Here is a 21,466-nt window from a genome sequence, read left to right on the forward strand (position 1 = left end):
ATCCTTTGGATTTTTATACATCTGGTGGAATTAAGAAACCAAAAAGGTCAGAGGGGCCTTTGCTCCAGATGAAGACATAGTAATGATGGCTGAGTTGGTAGATCAACGTGGGCTTCTTATAAAGCTAGGCTGCCACTGACTGGAAGAGGCCTTTAGCTGCAAGTACAGTGTGGTAAGAAATGAAGAGGGGCAGACTGTTTACCTGTAACTTAAGTTCTTTGAATGAGGTGCCAGTTAGAAAGCTAATTCAACTATGGAAGTGGGGGGCAAATAAGAAAATTGAAAACATAACCTTTTCAATATGATGCACCAGTCCACAAACATGGAAAGTTGCAACCATGTCTCAGCTCAAGTCTGCCAGGGGAACATCTCTGAGGAATCGCTGAGGAAGTTGCTGTGGTTCTAATAGAGTGGTTTGATGAACTTATTCTTTTCTAACTCAGTTACATGTGCATGCTGATGAAATGTCATGTCAGTGCAACAGAACTGCTAATAGGATTGGTCACAACATCAATAAACACCTACATTGAAGCACCATTTTTTATGTAAGTGGACTACCAATACTGTGAAGGCCTTTGCCTCTATGGAAAAAAAAACATATTCAAACATACATTTTCATGAGAGCCTGTTCACATACCCATATCTACAACAAAGGAGTATTACAAATCAATGACCTGTTCCATAGTTGAGTTGTAGTTAAAGTCATTTCTGCCATTCATTTCCCACAGTACGTAGTTTGCTTCAACAGTACCAATAGCTCGCTCACCCATATATCTGAAAACAACAAAATTAGGTAAAACATATTCTCAGAAAGCGTAAAAGAAATACTCAAGGTCTTCCTGTTTGTGATCCAGAGAGCAACATATTTTCAAAGTCTGGATGACACTACTCTTTTGCCAATAAAATTAGTGTTTCTTACTGAGAAATGAGAGATGTAACCCTTTGTGGTCAATTCTCTTTTCCTTTCTGTTTTTATAGTGTGTGTGTATGTGCGTCCCCATGAATTTCATAGCATTTTCTTAGGTAAGGGATACTCAGAGGTGTTACCAGTTCCTTCTTATGAAGCACTAGCTGTGCCCGGCCACGCGTTGCTGTGGCGAAGTATGAGGCCCCTTCTACACAGCTGGATAAAATGCACACTGAAGTGGATTATATGGTAGTGTGGAGTCAAGATAATCCAGTTCAAAGCAGATAATATAAGATTATAAATGGGTTATATAGCTGTGTGGAAGGGCCTTGAATCTACACTGCCATATAATCCAGTTAAAATCTGATAATCTGTATTTTATAGGCAGTGTGGAAGAGGCCTAAGTGAAGCCTAACTCTGCCTGTCCCCGGGGCTGAGTGGGTTGCTAGGAGACCAAGTTGGCGGAGCTTAGCCTCCTGTCAGCAATTGGATAAAAACAATTATTCCTCTCCCTCTAATTAGGACTTTATTTTTCTTTTCTTTTTGTTGTATGAACGTAGAGGCATGGATGAGGGGTTGTGCTGCCAAGTTTAGTGTTTCTGGGATGTGTAGTTTTGTTGTTTCGTCCTAGGCCGAAATTTCATAACCCTTTTATATATATAGATAGCCTACAGTTCCTGCTATTCATTAGCAGCCTCCCATCCAAGTACTAGCCAGAGCTGACCCTGATTAGCTTCCTGAATCAGACAGTATCTGGATACTTTAGATTATTTGTTAGTCATATAACTAAAAAAAAAGAGCATGTTTCCATTACAGTAAAAAGAAGTAGAGGATGGATTAAATGATTTGTTGTCATCCACAAGTCCTGTTCCGGAAATCAGTGTAGACTTATATGATGCAGTTTAACTGCACAGAATGGTGTTATATGAGTCTTTACTGGCCATACAATGCAGTTTCAAACTGCACTATATGGTGTAGACAAGCCCAAATCTGCTTGGTGTTTCTTTCCCAGGATCAGGGCAGAAAGCTGTCTTTTTCTGGATATTTATTTATTTATTTACAATATTTATATCCCGCCCTTCTCACCCAACAGGGGACTCAGGGCGGCTTACAATAAAACGCATATATAAAAATTATACAGTGCAATATAAATCAGTTAAAAATTATTAACTTACATCAGTATTCATAAAACACATACAAGTAGGCGTGTTCAGTTAAAAAAAAAACTGGGTCTGTTGATTGAGTTCAGCGTACATGATAATAATTAACCCTGCCAATTATTATTCAAAAGCCTGGCCCCATAACCAAGTTTTAACCTTCCTACGGAAGGAGGGAGGGAGCCTGCCTGACTTCAGTGGGGAGGGTGTTCCATGGGGGGGGGGGAGTCACTACTGAAAAAGCCCTGTCTCTCGTCTCCGCCAGCCATACCTGTGAGGCTAATGGGACCGTGAGCAGGGCCTCATCTGATGATCTTAAGCTTCGAGGTGGGTCGTAGCGGGAGACACGTTCAGACAGATAGGCTGGGCCAGAACCGTTTAGAGCGTTATAGGCTAAAGCCAGCACCTTGAATTGTGCTCGGTAGCTAATCGGCAGCCAGTGGAGCTGGTGTAACAGAGGAGTAGTACGCTCCCTGAACGCCGCTCCAGTTATTAACCTAGCAGCCTCCCGTTGAACTAATTGAAGCTTCCGAACAGTCTTCAAAGGCAGCCCCACGTAGAGTGCATTGCAGTAGTCTAAATGGGATGTAACGAGAGCGTGGACCACCGTGGCCAAATCTGGCTTCTCAAGGTACGGTTGCAGCTGGCGCACAAGTTTTAACTGTGCGAAGGCTCCCCTAGCCACCGCTGAGACCTGGGGCTCCAGGCTCAACTATGAGTCTAGGATCACCCCCAGACTGCGCACCTGCTCCTTCAGGGGGAGTGTGACCCCATCCAGCACAGGCTGTAACCCTATACCCTGTTCGGCCTTCCTACTGACCAGGAGGACCTCTGTCTTGTCTGGATTCAATTTCAATTTGTTGGCCCTCATCCAGTCCGACACAGAGGCCAAGGACCTGAACAGGACCTGAACAGGACCTGAACAGCCTCCTTAGTGACAGGTGGGAAGGAGTGACAGAGCTGGACATCATCTGCGTACAGATGACACCGGACCCCGAAACTCTGGATGATCTCTCCCAGCAGCTTCATGTAGATGGTAAACAACATGGGAGACAATACAGAGCCCTGCGGGACCCCACAAGTCAACGGTTGTGGGGCCGAGCAGGCGTCCCTCAATGACACCATCTGGGACCGACCCTCCAGGAATGAGCGGAGCCACTGCAGAACAGTACCTCCAAGTCCCATTCCCGCGAGGCGTCCCAGAAGGATACCGTGATCAACGGTATTGAAGGCCGCTGAGAGGTCCAGCAGAACCAGCAGGGACACACTCGCCCTGTACAGTTCCCGGCGAAGATCATCAACTAAGGCGACGAAGGCTGTCTCGGTACCATGCCCCGGCCTGAAGCCAGACTGCGCCGGATCCAGAAAGTCAGTGTCAACCAAGAATCCCTGGAGCTGAGAGGCAACCACATGTTCCAGGACCTTGCCCAAATAGGGGAGATTGGAGATAGGCCGAAAGTTGATTGGGGGATCCAGTGATGGCTTTTTCAACAGCCGCTTGATCACAGCCATTTTTAGGCTCGCTGGAAACTTGCCCTCCCAAAGGGAGGCATTCACCACCACCTTCACCCACTCGGCCAATCCCCCTCTGGCTTCTCTCACCAGCCAGGATGGGCAGGGGTCCAGGATGCATGTAGTCGGTCTCGCCTCTCCAAGGATCTTGTCCACATCCTTGAGCTCAACCAATTGAAATGAATCCAACAAAACTGGACAAGCAGATGCGCTCGATACATCCTCAGAAACTGCCGTTAATTGCTGATATCCACAATGCTTCATTTTTACTTACAAGAGAACTGTCGGCCGAAATGTTTCTTCATAATCAACCTCTAGTGGACAACCATAGGTTTTAATATCATAGTTTATTTCCTGTGGAAAAGGTAATTTAATATGGATTTACTTACTTGCATTTGCATCATTAGCTCATTTGAATTAAATGTGTAATTCTTACCACATCTTCCTCCTTTGTTGGGTTTATCAGAGAGCTCCTAATGGGACAGAAAAATGAATTCTGAATTGATGTTGACATTGTACAGAGTCACATAAACTACCGTAGCCTCTTCTTTTTGGATAAAGTAATAGTGAATAATAAACTATTCAGCATCTCGGCCTTTCTTTATCTTCAGCACTAAGTAGCATATTATTAATCTTTGTCACTTTAGAATGAAGCAGCAGTTTATTGTCTAGAAAAGGGTGAACTATGTGCAACTGTCTTATTGGGTCTCCCAGCATTCACCTCCATGGGCTATGCTAGTTACAGCTGATGAAAACTACAGTCAAACATCTGGTGTGTTCCATTCTGCACCAACCCCCTCCCTTCCCTTAATGTATAAAGAAAGGGTGGAACTGTGGAACTCCCTCCCCAGTGACATCCGGCAGGCTCCATCCCTTCTGAGTTTCAGAAAAAAGGTGAAGACCTGGCTTTGCGAACAAGCGTTTAATGAATGAATTATTATGGCTTTAACTCGGTCCGGACTAAGGTTTACGTGCAAGGTTTATGTGGACGAATGGATTAAGTATTTTATTATACTGTTTTAAATGTATTTATTGGATTGTTTTAAATTGATTGTTTTAATTGCTATGTTTATTTTTGTACTGTATACCGGCATCGAATTTGCCAGATTATGAGCCGCCCTGAGTCCCTTCGGGTGAGAAGGGTGGCATATAAATGATGGAAATAAAATAAATAAATAAATAAATAAATAAACTAGAACTCTAAAATGAGCTCATGAGGGCATGTGCCACAAGAACGAACCCAGAAACAGACCCGAGACAGACATGGATTTCTCCATAAACAAAGTCTATTATCATTAGATCTGGTTCTTCTGGTATAGAAAATCACATGATGAATGAAAGGTATGAAAAGACCCCTGAACTACTGATGAAAATGAACATGTAGTGAGCAATGGGAATACTGGAAAAGCTAGAAGATTGAAAAAGTTGTAGAAGATCCATGCTTGGGTAGCTTCCTGAGTTTTTACCTAATCAGTTTAGGCTCAATGAGCAAGGGCATTTTGTTAGTTTCAGCCCATCTCTCTAGTCTGTTAAGATCGTTTATTCTAGTAAATGTTGTCACTGAGACTGCAGTTTGAAGATGGAGGCAATGTTTTGAGCTGGGAAAGAAGAGAGGGTTTTTTAAAATTCAGAACAATATTTCACTGAATTTAATTTCAGTGAAATATTGTGCTTTCAAAATCTGCCCAGCCTTCTTGCTATTATCTTCAGTGCAATATATACAATTGTGATGGGTATAAGCATAGTGGGAACACTAGGACTGGAAAACAGTTTGGAAAGAATGAAGAAGATTCTCTTTCCATTTTGGAATCTTAAATTCAAAATAAAGTTTATTTAAAAATTTTAAAAATCCTAAAACAAAACCCTGTGGGGAAAAATCACATAATATAGAGTTCTGCATCAATATTATCAACTGTCAATCAACAGCTGGCTACATTCTCCATAATGGTCTCAGGAAATGTAAGAGAGAAATCAGACATCTGCATTTCTTAGGCGATCCCTCGTAGTTCGAGGATGATGGTCCTCCATTTCTTGGAAGATGCCTGTGCGTGATTTTTTTTTTAATGTGTGGAGGTTGGTGCACGGCTGGTCAACACACAGTCTTCACAGATTGAGGTTCCAGCAGTGGTGTGATTAACACAACGAGAGTGGCTTCTCAGTCTGTTGCAGCCTTCTTCCGCCTTCACAGCTGTTGTAACATGTTCCATGTTATCCTCTGCCTGCTCTGCCGTTGAGGTCTTTGGGTCTTCGGATTGTTCTTGGTCTGGATCCTCCCCTGTGGCCACTCCTGGGAGTGTGTGACTCCCGTGGTTGTGCCCGCAGGTTCATTGGAACACGCAAGCCCCCTCACCACGTCAAGGTAACAATCCATTGAGGGGAATGGATTGTTGTTAGATGCTTTTGCCTTTATTGAAGAAAAGATTGATCATGGCAGCTCTGAAAGTGATAGTATTCATTTAGTTTGTCCATGTGTGTGTATGAGGTGTGTGTAAGAGATCAGGTCTGTTTCCCTGTTTGTTTGTCTGTCATACACATATGTAGCAGATCAGTATTCTTAAAGCTCTCACAGTGCTGACTGTCTGTTTGGGAAGAGGTGAAATAATGTATGTTGCTTTACTTAAAACTCAAGTCAGTCAGATGACCATACCTTTCCAGCCCCCTCAACATTACAGTTTAGTTTGACTGCACTTTGTAAACATTTCTTACCAAGGTATTGTAAAGGTAATATTTTCACATTCAGTAGGTTTTCTGCAATAAAACAGGAAAATATAATAAAGATTATCTGAAGCTTTAAATAAAGCTGAAGCTGTCTTGACAATATTTTTGAAAGGCGTTTTTAAAGTATTCTATACATGCCACAAAACTACAAATATGCTTCACCAAAAACATTTCTTCAAAAAAGAAAGGGGGGGATGGAAAAAGAAAAATAGAATACTTGCTGTTGCAAGGAGAAATCTGGTGGCTGTTTATGATGCAAAAAATGACAGGATGTGTATCTAAGAACAAGTGCTAAATGGCAGATACTTTTCTACCAACTATGCTGGATTTTCTGAAGATGCCAGCCACAGATGCAGGCAAAACGTTAGGAGAAATTGCTGCTAGAATATGGCCGTATAGCCTGGAGACCACACAACACCCCAGTGATTCTGGCCATGAAAGCCTTCAACATTACATTATTCTGGAATTCACATGAAGAACAATTACAAATCAACTGCCATAAGGGAGAGTAACAAATGTATAGTAACACTTTATTTCCCTGAAATGGTCTGATCCTTATGCACATCTATCTTTATTTTAGTCCTTTATTCTCCTAAAATCTGCAATGAATAAGATGTTTTACATAAATCTCTTCTTATATGCATCTTCTGTCCTCTGCAGAGATTCCCCTCAAGGGATCATAAGGGTGTGTCTCTGCAAGTCATTTGAACTAGCATTGTTTACAGGGCCGTAGCCAGAAAATTTTTTGGGAGGGGTTTTGAAAATTTGGGGGGGGGGGATGCCTGGGTTATTTGAAAAGGGCCTTGTTTGTTTTTCAATGTTAGGTAATATCAATTTGGTTATAAGTTACGTTATTTCTTTAAAAAAAAACACACAGTCTTTTCTGTTTTTTTTTAAATGAAGGCACCCATTAGAAAATGCATAAGGATGTGGGTGAACTACAGTCCCCAAAAATCTTGGGTCAATCCTCCCAATACTCCCCCAGTATTCACAGTTGGCCATGTTGGATCTGTGTGGCAAGTTTGGTCCAGATCCGTTGTCAGCTAGGTTCAGTGCTCTCTGGATAAGGGTGAACTACAAGTCCCAGATTCCCAGGGCAATCTTCCTGAAACACCTGCTAGGATTCACAGTTGGCCATGTTGGCCCTGTGTGCCAAGTTTGGTCCAGATCCGTCGCTTGCTGGGGTTAGTGTTCTCTGAATACAGGTGAACTATTACTCTCTGATGCCAAGGTCATTCACCCGCAAAGTCTGGCAGTATTTGCAGTTGGCCATGTTGGGTCTGTGTGCCAAGTTTGGTCCAAATCTATCACTTGCTGGGTTCAGTGTTTTCTGAATATGGGTGAACTATAACTCTCTGATGCCAAGGTCAATCACCCCAAGTTGGCAGCGTTGGGTTTGTGTGCCAAGTTTGGTCCATATCAGTCACTGTTAGGGTTCAGAGGGCTCATGGAATACAGGTGAACTATAACTCCCAGAGTCCACCCCCAAAGTCCACCAGTGTTTCCAGTTGACCATGTTGAATTTGTGTGCCAAGTTTGGTCCAGATCCATCATCAGGTGGGTTCAGTGTTCTCTGAATATGGATGAACTATAACTTCTGGTTGTCAAGGTCAATCACCTCAAAATCCCGCTAATATGAAAATTTGGCCATGTTGGATCTGTGTGCCAAGTTAGTTTCAGGTCAATCACTGGTGCAGTTCAGAGTGCTCTTAGATTGAAGGTGAACTATACATCCTAGTCCCTACAACTCCAATAAATCATGAATTCTCCCCAAACCTCTTTCTCCACTACCCTGTTTCCCCTAAAATAAGACATCCCCAGAAAATAAGACCTAGTAGAGGTTTTGCTGAATTGCTAAATATAAGGCCTCCCCCGAAAGTAAGACCTAGCAGAGTGTTTGCTTGGAAGCATGCCCGCCAAACCAGAACATTCAGGATTGGTAAATGTACGTATCATAGAGTGTTATACATGGAAATAATGGTAGTAACAAGAAATTATTAATAGGATTCACAGTTTGTCTGGTTATGCTAGTTTGTGATGACAACTACTGTACAGTATATAAAATGTTCATTTTTTGTTCAACATTAAATGTGAATTCTTCTTCATGGAAAACTAAGACATCACCTGAAAATAAGACCTAGCACATCTTTGGGAACAAAAATTAATATAAGACACTGTCTTATTTTCGGGGAAACATGGTATGTTCAGATGCTGATCAATTCCTCTATTTGTTTAATTATTTCTCACATTCATATCCCCCCCCCTTCTCATCCAAAGGGACTCAGGGCGGCTGTGTGCGATTGGAAAGGATAGGAAAGGGTTAAGGGAGAGGCAGTGGGCAGGGTCATGCAAATGGAGAGAGAAAGGAACATTGGAATGTGCTTGCTGTAACCTGCAATGTCCTTGGAGGGAGTGACTTGGTGGCTCTTCAGCACTGGAAACTATAGGCTATTTGTGGAGGCCAGATGCTGTCTGTGTGAATGGACACCTGTGCCACATACAGATTTTCACTTTTATTGTGTGTATAGATAATCCAGTTTAAAGCAGTTTATCTGCATTATATGAGTTTACACTGATTATCACCATAGGTGATCACTTGTTCCAAGGGTAGAGTTTTGGCAGTGGTCTGAAAGTGACTGTGGAGACCTATTCTGGATCTGCATCATTTTTCACAAATGTAGATTTCCAGATAGAAGGCAGTCCTGACAAGGGTTTGTTTGACATGCCTTCCTCTTGGTACGTTTCTCCCTTTTGCCTTCTATTCTTGCCTCTTCAAAATCCATAACACTGTTCAATCTGCATGATAATGGCAGCATAGATTTGGCCAAACTCAGTTATCATATCTCAAACTATGGTACAATTCAAAGTTATTACAAAGATTAAAAAAGGAGAATCTGAGTTCCTTAGATGAGAACTTTGATAATCGTTTGGATGATAACTTTGATAATCCTTTGGATGATAACTTTGGTAATACTGAAAATGCAATGATCGCCTACTTTATTTTTGTTTTAGAATATGTTGATTTTATGGCTGCAGATGAAAATAATTATTGTATAATTGGAATCTGAATAATTGGAATGGAAATATCTGCAAAGATTTCCCATGATTCAGGTGTCATACTAATTTACAGTTTGCCCAAATCAAAATTTATAGCACAAACCTTAGCCACCATATGGAATTTCACTCTCTGTGTCTGTTATGGTTGAGCCTTCGGGCTCCGGTAATAGAAGAAGGGGTCGTAAGACTCCTCGAGAGTCAGACTCCTTCGAGGAGCGTGAAAGAAAGCGGCTCCGGGATTTGTTTGCAGAACCGACAGATGAGGACTCATTTGAGGGGTTTTCTGAGGGTTTGGAGGAAGAGATGGCCAGCTCGGAGGAGGACGACATGGAATGGACTCGTGTGAGGGAGGATTTGGGTGTTGGGGAAACAGGCAATGAAAACGTGGGAGGTGATTGGCGGGTTGCAGGATCAGACCCATGGACTGGCTGGAGGGATGGAGCGGGATCCACAGCTGGGGATGCTGTGGGGCGTAGTCAAAGGTGCTTAAGCTCTGATGAGGATGATGATGTTGGGGCGCCTGGAATTGGGATGGCAGCTGACAGCGATGATGAGCTTGAACTGGGATAAAATGGGGTTTGGGATCAATGTCTAATTGCGTTGGGTAAGGTAATCTGGACGAACGCTTGGGCTTTTGTTGGGGAACTTCCTGAAGACGGGTGTGCTTTGTTACTGGATACGTAAGTTTACCAAGGACACTGGGCATCGACGGCGGGAGGAACTGTGCGGGGTTTTTCTCTGTGCAACTTGTGTTTAATTTCGATAGCTTGGACCTCCGTCGTCTTTTTGACGGGCAATACCTACTCACACTGGATTGACGCTGGACTGACTGACTTCGATTCCGGATTATCCCTTCTGCTGGCTATCGGTGAGACCTTTGGATTCCTTGACGACTACGCTTGGCTAAAGACCTCTGGACCGGATTGGGACCCTGCTGACTGCCGTTACCCTGACTACGACCACGCTTTTCGTTCGCTGCAGGAAGGAATAAACAAGCCTGGTTTATTCCCCTGCTGTTTCTGAATAGCAGAGAGGAATCTGCCACCAGTCTGTTGTTTACATTCTCACTCCTGCTGATTCTCTTTTGTTTGCATTGTTTGCCAGGCTGAAGTAAGCACTTTTGATTTAATCCGGATTATACATCTGTTTAACCCGGTTTATCCATTTGAACTATTTAAGCTCAAACTGAGCTGTTTTTTGTTACTTATCACACTGAAGTCAAGTGTTTGTCCTGTTCTTTGTTTCCTACGGGCATTTTTTAGTTCTGTAACCTCAATAAACTGAGTTTTGTTTTACTTGCTGGCGTTCTGTCTCTGACAGTGTCTGTAGCCTTTTAGTGGGGTCTAGTAACAGCTATTGCTGTGGTTCTCAATGCAAAAGGCACACCAAAGAACAGTTTGTATGAGCTGTGGATTTCAAACCCACTTCAAAACATAATTTCCAATTCTGGTTTGTCAGCAGAGCCGTCCCTAGTTAATTTTCATGAGTAGGCAAGCTGGATTTTTGGCGCCTTGCCCCTGAATTTTGGCACCCCCCCCCCGGGCTTCCAATCGCCCATGCGGAAGGGTGGTGGGCGGGCCTTCCGTGTCCGCGGGGGCGATTGGAAGCCTAAACATTTGGAAGAACTTCCTGACAATGTGTTTTCAAAGACTTTCATGGTCAGAAATCACTCCAAACAAAGGGGTTTGCCATAATTGTGGGCAAAACGTCATAAGAGAATGCTAATGGGACATGGCCATCCAGCCCGGAAAACTCACTGCAACCCAACTTCCTGGCAGTAAGAGGGATGAGAAGTGTGGCGGAGTCTCCTTCTCTCGTGGTTTTGTAACAGGGGCCATCTGTTTGTCAGGAGTGCTTCGATTGTGTCTCCCTGCAGGACAGAATAGGGTTGGATTGGATGGCCCTTGGGGTCTCTTTCAACCCTAGGATTTTGAGTCAGCGCCCTGTCGCCCCCCCTTCCAGCTTTTCTTTCTGGATCAACTTTTTCCTCCCTCTCTCACCTCCCTGCCAGCATCTGGTGCCCCTTTGAAGGTCAGATCGCCAGGGAAGAGGGCTTCTCCATGTTCTCCCCCTTCCCTTCCCTTCCCTTCCCTTCTCTTCCCGGCGATTTCCCAATCAACCTGCCAAAGTCCCAGGGCAGCAATGGAGGCCTCCTTATCTGCTGCTGCTGTGGTGGGAAAAGTCGGGACAGCAGGGGTGGGAGGGGAAGAGCCACCCTCTGCTCGGCCAGCTCTTCCAAGGCAGCTCAGCTCAGGTGGCCTGCTGGGACACGGGTGAGTCCAGGCCGGGGGGAAAGAGACAGGGGTCCTGTGGGGCAAGGGCTGGGAAGAGCGGTCCCTTTGCTTCCCTATGCACCACCACAGACCTCCCCCAGCTCACCTGGGAAGTCACTCTGCACATGTTCAGAGGTCCCAACTTCACTGACACAGAAGGCCCAGCGCTGGGCGGAGCCATTTTGGGCGATGGGACTCCTGTGCGCATGCGCAGGGCTCACGCGGACAGGTGGCTGGTGTGCTGCGTGCCTTACGTGTCCATGCGAGGGATTGAAGCCCTGTGCGTGCGCACAGGAGTCCCATCGGCCATTTTGGGCGATGGGACTCCTGTGCGCACAAGCAGGGCTTCTGAGGCAGAAAAAAGCATAGGCGATGGCGGCGGGCCATGGCAGTGCCATGGCGGCGCCATGCTTATGCTGGGGCGCCTCAAGTGCACCCCCTGTTGGTGTGTGCCACAGGCAACCGCTTAATGCGCCTCGCCGTTGGACCGCCTCTGTTTGTCAGCTCATCACAACCATGTTTTCCAATAAGGACATAAAGTGATACCATAATTAGGCTTCTTTTACCATGGTTTGGCATGATGTCTGAAATGAGAGTGCTTCTGACTTTCCAAAATATTTTGATTGATGAAAAAATGCCAGAATATACCAGAAAAGAAACCAACAAATAATCTCAATGTTAAGAATCAAAATAAAAAGTGACTAAACTGAAACTAACTACCATAAATGCATAGCTTTCCATGTACAAGTGTTCTTGTCAACAATTTGCTCCAAAGACCACATTTGTCACAGGCATGTCCAGTCCAGACTGGACCTCTATGATCAGAAGTTGAGACCTATCTATATAGCTGCTACAGAAAGATTTCCCATGTTTCATTTCAACTTTCTGTTTGGTTGAAGTACTTGTATTGACCTGATTCACTGGTTGAAACTAGTCTTAGAGCTGTGTTTAGAACTCCTTGTATAGTGAGACACCAGAGAGATAAGACTGAAGTGTCTTATCTTCAGAGTAATGAAGATAATAGAAAGTCTTCTTCTTCTTCTTCTTCAATCACATAGTCATTTCGGACTCTTTGTGACCTCATGGACCAGTCCATGCCAGAGCTCCCTGTCGGCCTTCGCTGCCCCCAGTTCCTAACAGAAAGTAGTAATTAAATATATTTAGTAAAGCTTACAATCCAGAGGAATCAGATGTGACTTCTTTCCAGAGGTTTAAGTGATGGGTGGGTGGTGCTGTGTGCTCTCCCAAATATATTCCATGAAAGGAATCAATTTTTCAACAAAGGAATTTTGTTTAACAGGCTCGTGTGATGCTTGTGAATAACCTGACAGGTCTTCCATTACTAAAGCATCCCAGACCCTGATCTTACTGTGATCAGAAAGTATATCAGTGATTGTGTTGTTGAAAGCTTTCATGGCCAGAATCACTGGATTGTTGTGACACTTCCGGGCTGTATTGCCATGTTCTAGAATGCTTCTAGAATATGGCCATACAGCCCGGAAGACTCACAACAACCTATATCCATGATTTATGTTACAGATTCTTATTCCTACCCAGAAATATTAACAACAGAACAAAAGCAGGACAAAGTATAATAGCTTGTTTAGTGTTGTCTGCGATATATTACTTTCATCCAAAACGCATCCACCTTTATACAGAAAAGCCACACATGGATGTAAGTGCCTTGAATGTCACATCCGCCCCAACAGACAGTGCAATCTCTATACCAGGAATCCTCAAACTTTTTAAGCTGAGGACCAGTTCACATTCCTCAAACCGCTGGGGGGACAAATTATAGTTTGAAAAAAACATGAACAAATTCCTATGCACACTGCACAAATATTATTTGTAGTGCAAAAAAAAAACCCATGAAAGAACAATACAATATCTATGTATCTATGTATGTATGTATCTATCTATCTATCTATCTATCTATCTATCTATCTATCTATCTATCTATCTATCTCTTCTATATAATAAAAACCATTGTTTGTATGTATGTGGGTATGTATCTGATTGGCTGCTGTTTTCACAGGCCACTAAAACTGCCACGAAGGACTGACCAGGCCCAAGCTTGGCACACTTAACCCCCATGACACATTTTATGTCCTGGTGCTGTTTGTGGGATGATGGACCACGGATGATGGGATTTGCAGTACTTTAAATCAATTTGACTCCCACAGACCACTGTGATACCCAACAGTGACGGAACTAGACCAAACTTGGCACACAGAACCCTTCATGAACCCCTTTCCATTCTGGGACAGATTGGGGGAGGACAGACCAAGGATGATGGGACTTCCAGTACCATCACTCATTTCTTGAGACCACTGCAACTGCCACAAATGACAGAACTGAACCAAACTTGGCACACATATCCCAAGTGACACACTTTACACGCTGCAGCAATTTGGGGGAGGATGGACCAAGGATTATGGGATCTGCAGTACCTTCACCCAAATCACCTCCTACTGACCATTGTGACACCCACGAATGATGGAACTGGACCAAACTTGGCACACAGAACCCCAATGATCCCCTTTATGTCCTGGTGCAGATTAGGGGAGGATGGACCACGGATGATGGGATTTACAGTACCTTTGCTCACTTCCTGAGATCACTACAACTGCTATGAATGACAGAACTTAACCAAACGTGGCACACATATTCCAAATGACACACTTTACATGCTGCAGCACTTTGGAGAGGATGGACCATGGACGATAGGAATTGCAATACCTTCACTCACTTCCACACACCACTGCAACCCCCACCAATGACTGATCAAGACCAACATTGGCACACAGATCCCCAGTGATCCACTCCACACCCTGGTGCGGTTTGGAGAGGAATGGACTATGGACGATGGGACTTGCAATAACTTCACTCACTTCCTGAGAGCACTGCAACCCCCACCAATAACTGATCAAGACCAAACTTGGCACACAGAGCCCCCATGACCTACTCTACATCCTGATGTGGTTTGGAAGAGTTTGGACCATGGATTATGGGACTTACGGTATCTTCATTCACTTCCTGAGAGCATTGAGACCCCCACCAATAACTGATCAAGACCAAACTTGGCACACACAGCCCCCATAACCTACTCTACATCCTGGTGCTGTTTGGAGGGAGATGGACCATGGACGATTGGACTTTCATATGAGAGTTATAGTTCACCCACACCCACTGAACCCAGTTGACATTGGGTCTAGACTGCACTTGGAACACAGGCAAACAATGCCTTTCTCAAATGACCCACGCACCACCAGGTCCCCAAGCTAGTTTAAAATAAAGAACAATTTTAACCAACATAAACCTAGCAGTATTTCAATGGGAAGCTTGGCCTTGCTTTTGGCTGATGAGATATTCAAATTAATTAGGATTGTTGTTATGTGTCTTCAAGTCATTTCAGACTTAAGAGTGATCCTAAATTAAGACGAGTTGGGTAAGTGACCTTGGAGGCCTTAGTTTGGGGACCTCTGCCCTATACCTATTCCCTGTTATCACACTTTGGGTGGACAGCAGTGGAAGCTTCTAGCCCTTGAAGCTGGTTGAGCACAGTATGGGGCAGCTCAAGATATCCAGTTAGCTTTAAATTTGACTTTTAAATCTCATAATATGTTTATGGTGTTTTAACTTGTATTTTCATGTATTTTAATATGTGTATGTTTTAATATATGCTTTTATGTTTGCATCTTAACTATGTTTCAATGTATTATTTTATAAATGTGTTTGACTATGTCAGTGGTTGCCAACCTTTGGTCCTCCGGGTGTTTTGGACTTCAACTCTCAGAAATCCCAGCCAGCTTACCAGCTTTTAGGAATTGTGGGAGCTGAAGCCCAATGGGCCAAAGGGCCAAAAGACCAAAGGTTGGCAATTACTAGACTATGTTGTGCCCCACTTTGAGCCAAAAGGAGAGGTGGGTAATACATAAAACTTGATGATGTTGACGATGATAGGAAGAAAATCACAGTAAGTTCAGCCAACAAGATCAAAGGCTCAGAGCACAGTTTGGGCAGAAGGTCTGACCTGTACAATAAAACAATCTTTTGAACTTAGATGTGCCTGCTATAGAAGCAACTCACTACCCAGGACCGGGCTGTGGCACAGGCTGGAAAGCAAGCCAGCTGCAATAAATCAACAAATCACTCTGACCAAGAGGTCATGAGTTCGAAGCCAGCCCGGTGCCTGCGCCTTGTCTCTGTTCTGTGTCATGGCATTGAATGTTTGCCTTTATGTGTGCAATGTGATCCGCCTTGAGTCCCCTTTGGGGTGAGAAGGGCGGAATATAAATGCTGTAAATAAATAAATAAATAAATACCCAGATGGGGCAAACAGAGGCAAACAACAGCCTGAGTTCAAAGAAATGGGGGGGGGGGGGGGAGAGAGAGAGAGAGAGAGAGAGAGAGAGAGAGAGAGAAAGGTGTTTCTGATCTGTTCTACAAAAGAAAATAGTAATTTCAATCTGTATTTTTCTGTTCCATAGAAAAGGAAGGGTGGAACATGCAAATTAATAGGATACCTCTATTCCTTTTATATTTTAACTTCTGTTGTTAGATGGGGGAGGGGCGGGTAGGAGGACAGTAAGATGAAGTGAACTTACCCAGCAACTTCAATTCTTTTTTCAGGGGAGCAACCCACTCGTAAGTGAGTGAGCTAGGGAGAAAAATCCATGTTTATAACACATATACATTGTATTATATTTGTAAATTGACTGGTAACCAAATTCCTCTGAATGGCTATGGAATGAAATGGTTCCTCTAATAAAAGCATGTGTAATTATGGAGGAGTTCACCTAATTCTTGGGATTTATTACTGTTGTGAGTGAAGAGCTTGCAAAACAAAATTGTGTGACCACACAAGTTTAACAAAAAAAAATGACTTTTTCTGTCAAAAGTTTTTTTGCAGTGTTGGAGACTTGGGGGGCAGGACTGCATGTGGCAAATAGAGGATGCCGATGTGGATCCCATTTATTGCCATCCCAGTGGATGCCTAGCAGGCAGCAGGTATGTTATATTGCACCATGGCTCCTACAGCTGCAGACAATAAAGATGTGACATTTTCAATGCTAGTAAAATGTTGCATGATTACAAGTGGTCTTTCCTCAAGCTTTCCCTGTACTACTAACTCAGCAATCTAATTCTCAGACTTCATGCTTCATGCTAATTAAAATAAAATAAAACAAAGCAAATTAAGCTATATTTCCTGACTACAATTGTAATATCAAAATAATTTACATCTAATATGAATTGTGGGAAGGAAGATTAGTGGGAACGAAGATTTTCTCCTTTAATATATGAAAAATATATCAATGTCAAGAATTTTGAAAGAACTAGTCTTTATTGAAGCATTCTGTCTATTCTTGGAAGCAAACAATACTAGGCCCTTGGCTAAGAAAACCCTATAAAATGGAAGGAGTCAGCATAATTGGCCAGGTGATTTGAATTGTGGGCATATATGTACATACCCTGTCTTTGTCAGTATATGCCTTTCCATATTCTCATCATTTTATTAAAATCTATTTTTATTCCAGAAAATATACCTTGACCTTTTTATCACATGTTTTTCCAGCTGAGGATGGTTGAATTTCAACTGTCACAACTCCCTGCGCCAATATTCTATATGGAAACAGTCCCACATAAGAAACAGTTATTACAATTTACATATGCTTCGTAATCAATACAACACAAATACTATTTCATTTCTTTACTCATGTCTCCCTCCCACATTCTTCGAACTAAAAGGTCTGTGAAGGACACAGCACTGTGAATAGTATAGTCAATATTATCGCAATCAGTCATCATTACCTTATAATGCCCACAATCCTTAACGTAAGTTAATTATGTTAACAGTCATATTAATTCACTTGGAATGATTTAAATACTTGCAGATTCATATGCATGGCAATTCTAAATCTGGATTTTTAAAAAATGTTTGGAAAGGTGCTATTGGCTCAAATAATTATTATCTCCAACTAGAAAAGATCCACAGAATCAACAGAAAATTGATAAACAAAATTGTATGTACATTCAAACAATTCAATGGGCCGACTGTAACTTGGATTAACAATTTGATCTTTAAACATTTTCCTACATACATATCTACATGAAAATTGTAAGTATTGCCCCATTTCAAATCAAGAGATCTGTGAAATGGCTAATAGATGCTATTAAATTTAACCCCTTTTCATTTTTATTTATTTCAGGATTTACAATCTGAATTTCTGGACCCTGTCCATTCTGCTTTTCCTGATTATAGTTCTCAACAATAACATCAGTTAATTTCCCCCCATATCTTTCCATTTCAGCCTCACCTATAGAAATGATATTTTACCACATTATACTTACACTGAAGATTCATAATCAAACACTTTTGAGTAATCCTCCTCATGGTAAAATGTGATTGTCTATGAAGCAGAATAGGCAAGAAAAATCAGATAGATTAGACTATGATTTTCAACTTTTTAAATAAAATATTTTTCACTTGAAGGGAAAAATTAAAACTCACATCCCGAACTTGTTAGATTTAGGTAAAAACTTTTTTAAAGGCCAGCTTAACAAGAATACCCTAAAATTACAGGAATGTAAAAATAAATATATTTTCCACCTAAGTTGTTCAATGTCAAAATTCTTATAAAAGCAAACAAATACTTTTTTAGGTAAAGGTTCTTTGAGTCAATTTACAGCCTGAGAACAAATAAAGAAAACATAAAATAGAATTAACTGAAACTGAAAGATACAGACAAATAAAAAGAACACTATCAAGTATTTAAAATCATACGAACACTAAGAAAATTTTAAAACAGTAAGAAAGTTTTTAAAAAATAAAATAGAGATATTCACTTGTTCAAAAGCATCCAATACACAAATCTTTAAGGAGAGTATTAAAAAAATAAGGGAGAGCAACAAGTACACCTTATTTTATTCATTCATTCATTTTGTCTTTCAACATAGGACCCATAGTGACTCCCAGCATATATTAAAACAAAATACAAAAGTCATGACAATAAAATTAAAAATTAAACAAATAAGCATAATGATCACTGCTATCTTTATACCCCATCTTCATCTCAAAACCAGGACTCAAGGCCGCTGAAAAATTAGACTTCTATCTTTTGTTTGGCTTCTTTTAATTTTATTTGTAAATAAAAAACATTACAGTATCTACTGAGATAATTCCTAAAATTATTTAAAGACAGTTTAGGTGACTCTATGGCAGCAGATTACAGGAGCTGTCTTCATAGACCTGTCAGCAGTTTATGACACTGTAAATCACTACCTTCTCCTGGGTCTAGGCTAAAATACCATTATTTAGAAAAATGTTTTTTGAAGGATAAACATAAAAGATTTTAGTGATGAGATATTGAACAAAAATCCATAAAAGTGAACTGAATGCTTCCCACACACACACATTATATTCTTGATATATTGTACGGGGTAGATGTTTGTAATTATTATGTGGTCATTTTGGCAATTCCAAAAGAAAAGGACCAGTGTGGACCATATTCAACTTAGACCACATAATAACAATAAAACTGAGTAATTATATTGTCTGCAGGAACTTCTCACCTGGTTTTTAGTGCAGATTCCACGAGCTATTTCATAATGAAGGTAGGTATCTTTCTTTAGCAAATTTCCATTAAAGACTTCAATATCTACAGATAAACCCAGATTTTCCAAAAACACTATTTGAGCCCAAAAGGCTACACTGTCCCCCATATCTAGATAATAAATATTTTGATTCATATTATGGTGAAATGATATGTATGGACAAACTTCTCCTAATTTCCATGCAGCACTAGACACTTCCAATTTCAATGGGTAGACTGCACGTTGTACAACCCGAGCATCAATGGAAAGTATGTACAGGTCACCAGCAGGATTCAAATAAAAAACAAAATGTCTGGTTGGATTTTGCCATGCAGGAAGTTTCACAACATCATTCATTTCAAATTTGAAAAAATACAAGACATTATTATTGAGTTTTATGACAGCGTTTCCACCATAATCTGCAAAGAAAGAAACAAAGCTAACATCACTTTCTCTTGTGTGGGAATGAAAACATTTACATAAAACATCACTTTTTAGCATGCAATGCTAAATATGCTTTAAAAAAGGACAGTGTATCAATATGGCAAGAGACCGTGTGACTCCGCACCAGCCCTGGGCTTTGCTGTCCATCTCTGTCCCACTGCAGAGGTGGAGCAGAGTACCAAATGTTGAGAGTGGCTGAACCTGGTTTGACCCCACTGGATGGCCACCCTTAATTTGGTGATCACCTCACCGTTACTGTGCTCCCCCCCCTCTCCAAATTGGGCATGAGCCATTGCAAATATCAGCAACAGTTCCCAGACATGGCCAGGAACTCTACAACAGCAAAAGGACCACCAAAGATGGTACACATCCCCCTGTCCCCATGCCATGGAGCCTGGGGAAAACGAGATGGCTGTGAGAACAGTGGAGCCCTTTTTGATTCAAAATGAGCCCAGCTGTTTTCACTATCACAAAGTGTAGGGCTTCCACCTCACTCACAGCACTGATCGAGACAGGTTATTTCAAGCATTGATCTTTTAGAGATCTTCAGAGTTATCCACTGTTATCTCTCTTTCCTCCTTTCTGCAATGGGTATATGCACTATCTTCAGTTTAGGCTAAAGTATACCCACAAAGACTTTTCTATGCATTCTGGTCTTTTTTTTCAGGCTCCATACAATTATCATCTCTTCTCATTCTTACAAGTTTATGAAATACAGTGCCTAAAACTTGTACCACAATACTGTATGTTTGTACACAAGAGTAAACTTCACTGAATTTAATGCATTCTAAATCTCATCTTTATAAACATATTTCAGTGAACTTGCAGTGATACAGAATGCAGACACTAGAATATCCATGGAGACTAGGAGTTCAGAGACAAAATAATAAATTTCCTACAGGAGACGGTAACGATCAGGAGAGTGGGACCATATCAGTTTCTCAAGAGTTTCCTGGAGTACTGCACATCTGACTTGCCAGCATTCCACAGAAACTCTCCACATTTCAGTTATAATAACCAGTCCATCCCCTGAAAACTTGAAGGGTATAGCTGCCCACAGAGGCGGTCCAACAATGAGGCGAATTAGGTGGTCGCCTGGGGCGCTGTTGAAGTGGCGGTGGAAGGCCCAGCCACCCATCCATGTGGCCGCCCTCCTGCTCTCCCTCACTGTCCGAGGACTCCTCGCCCGCTGCCCGCCTGTTGATGGGCCTGCGCACACGCACAGGCCCATTGACGGGCAGGTGGCAGGCGAGGAGTCCTCAGATAGCAAGGGAGAGCAGGAGGGTGGTCGCGCGGATGGGTGGCTGAGCCTTCTGCCACCACTGCTGCCGCCAGTATTTATCAGCAATTTGTTGGGGGGGGGGGTGCCAAAATTCCGGTTGCTTACTCCTGAAAATTACCTCGGGACAGCTCTGGCTGCCCATTCTGCCTTATTATCTATTTCTTCTCACTTTTTTGGGTTGCAGATGGTTGTGAAAATCTGAAAATGGTGCAAAATGGCCAACTGCATGCTTCAAAAGGGGCAGTCTTGGCTCTTTTTTAGCAAAATAAAAAAGTTGAAATGTACCGAGAGGGTTCAAAAAAGGCTTAGTGTAGCCTATGTGTTGCACTTTATTCACCTCTGCTACAACAACTGATTTGAGATTAAGATCACCCACTAATGACTTGCTCACAGATCAAGATATATATAGCTAGTAGGTATTGTGACCTGCCTCAAGCCATGAGGAGAGGTAAGAAATAAAATTATTACTATTATTACTATTATTATTATTATTATTATTATTATTATTATTATTATTATTATT

At 42.1% G+C, this 21,466-nt stretch overlaps 1 protein-coding gene across 3 annotated transcripts in view; it reads right to left on the minus strand.

Moving 5' to 3' along the window:
* catspere (catsper channel auxiliary subunit epsilon) overlaps positions 1–21,466 on the minus strand; it is a 162,149-nt gene that overhangs the window by 20,157 nt on the left and 120,526 nt on the right. For 2 of the 3 annotated variants that reach the window (XM_062974766.1, XM_062974770.1), the window contains exons 11-18: positions 19,197–19,636; positions 17,976–18,034; positions 17,171–17,246; positions 16,232–16,284; positions 6,283–6,324; positions 4,013–4,049; positions 3,851–3,930; positions 675–774 (exon numbers count right to left, since the gene is read on the minus strand). In XM_062974766.1, the coding sequence (XP_062830836.1) occupies positions 675–774; positions 3,851–3,930; positions 4,013–4,049; positions 6,283–6,324; positions 16,232–16,284; positions 17,171–17,246; positions 17,976–18,034; positions 19,197–19,636 (887 nt within the window). The remainder of the gene's footprint in view (positions 1–674; positions 775–3,850; positions 3,931–4,012; positions 4,050–6,282; positions 6,325–16,231; positions 16,285–17,170; positions 17,247–17,975; positions 18,035–19,196; positions 19,637–21,466) is intronic. The other variant, XM_062974774.1, reaches the window with a different exon arrangement.

Source organism: Anolis carolinensis, chromosome 1 (genome assembly GCF_035594765.1).
Source record: "Anolis carolinensis isolate JA03-04 chromosome 1, rAnoCar3.1.pri, whole genome shotgun sequence".
Lineage (NCBI taxonomy): Eukaryota > Metazoa > Chordata > Lepidosauria > Squamata > Dactyloidae > Anolis > Anolis carolinensis.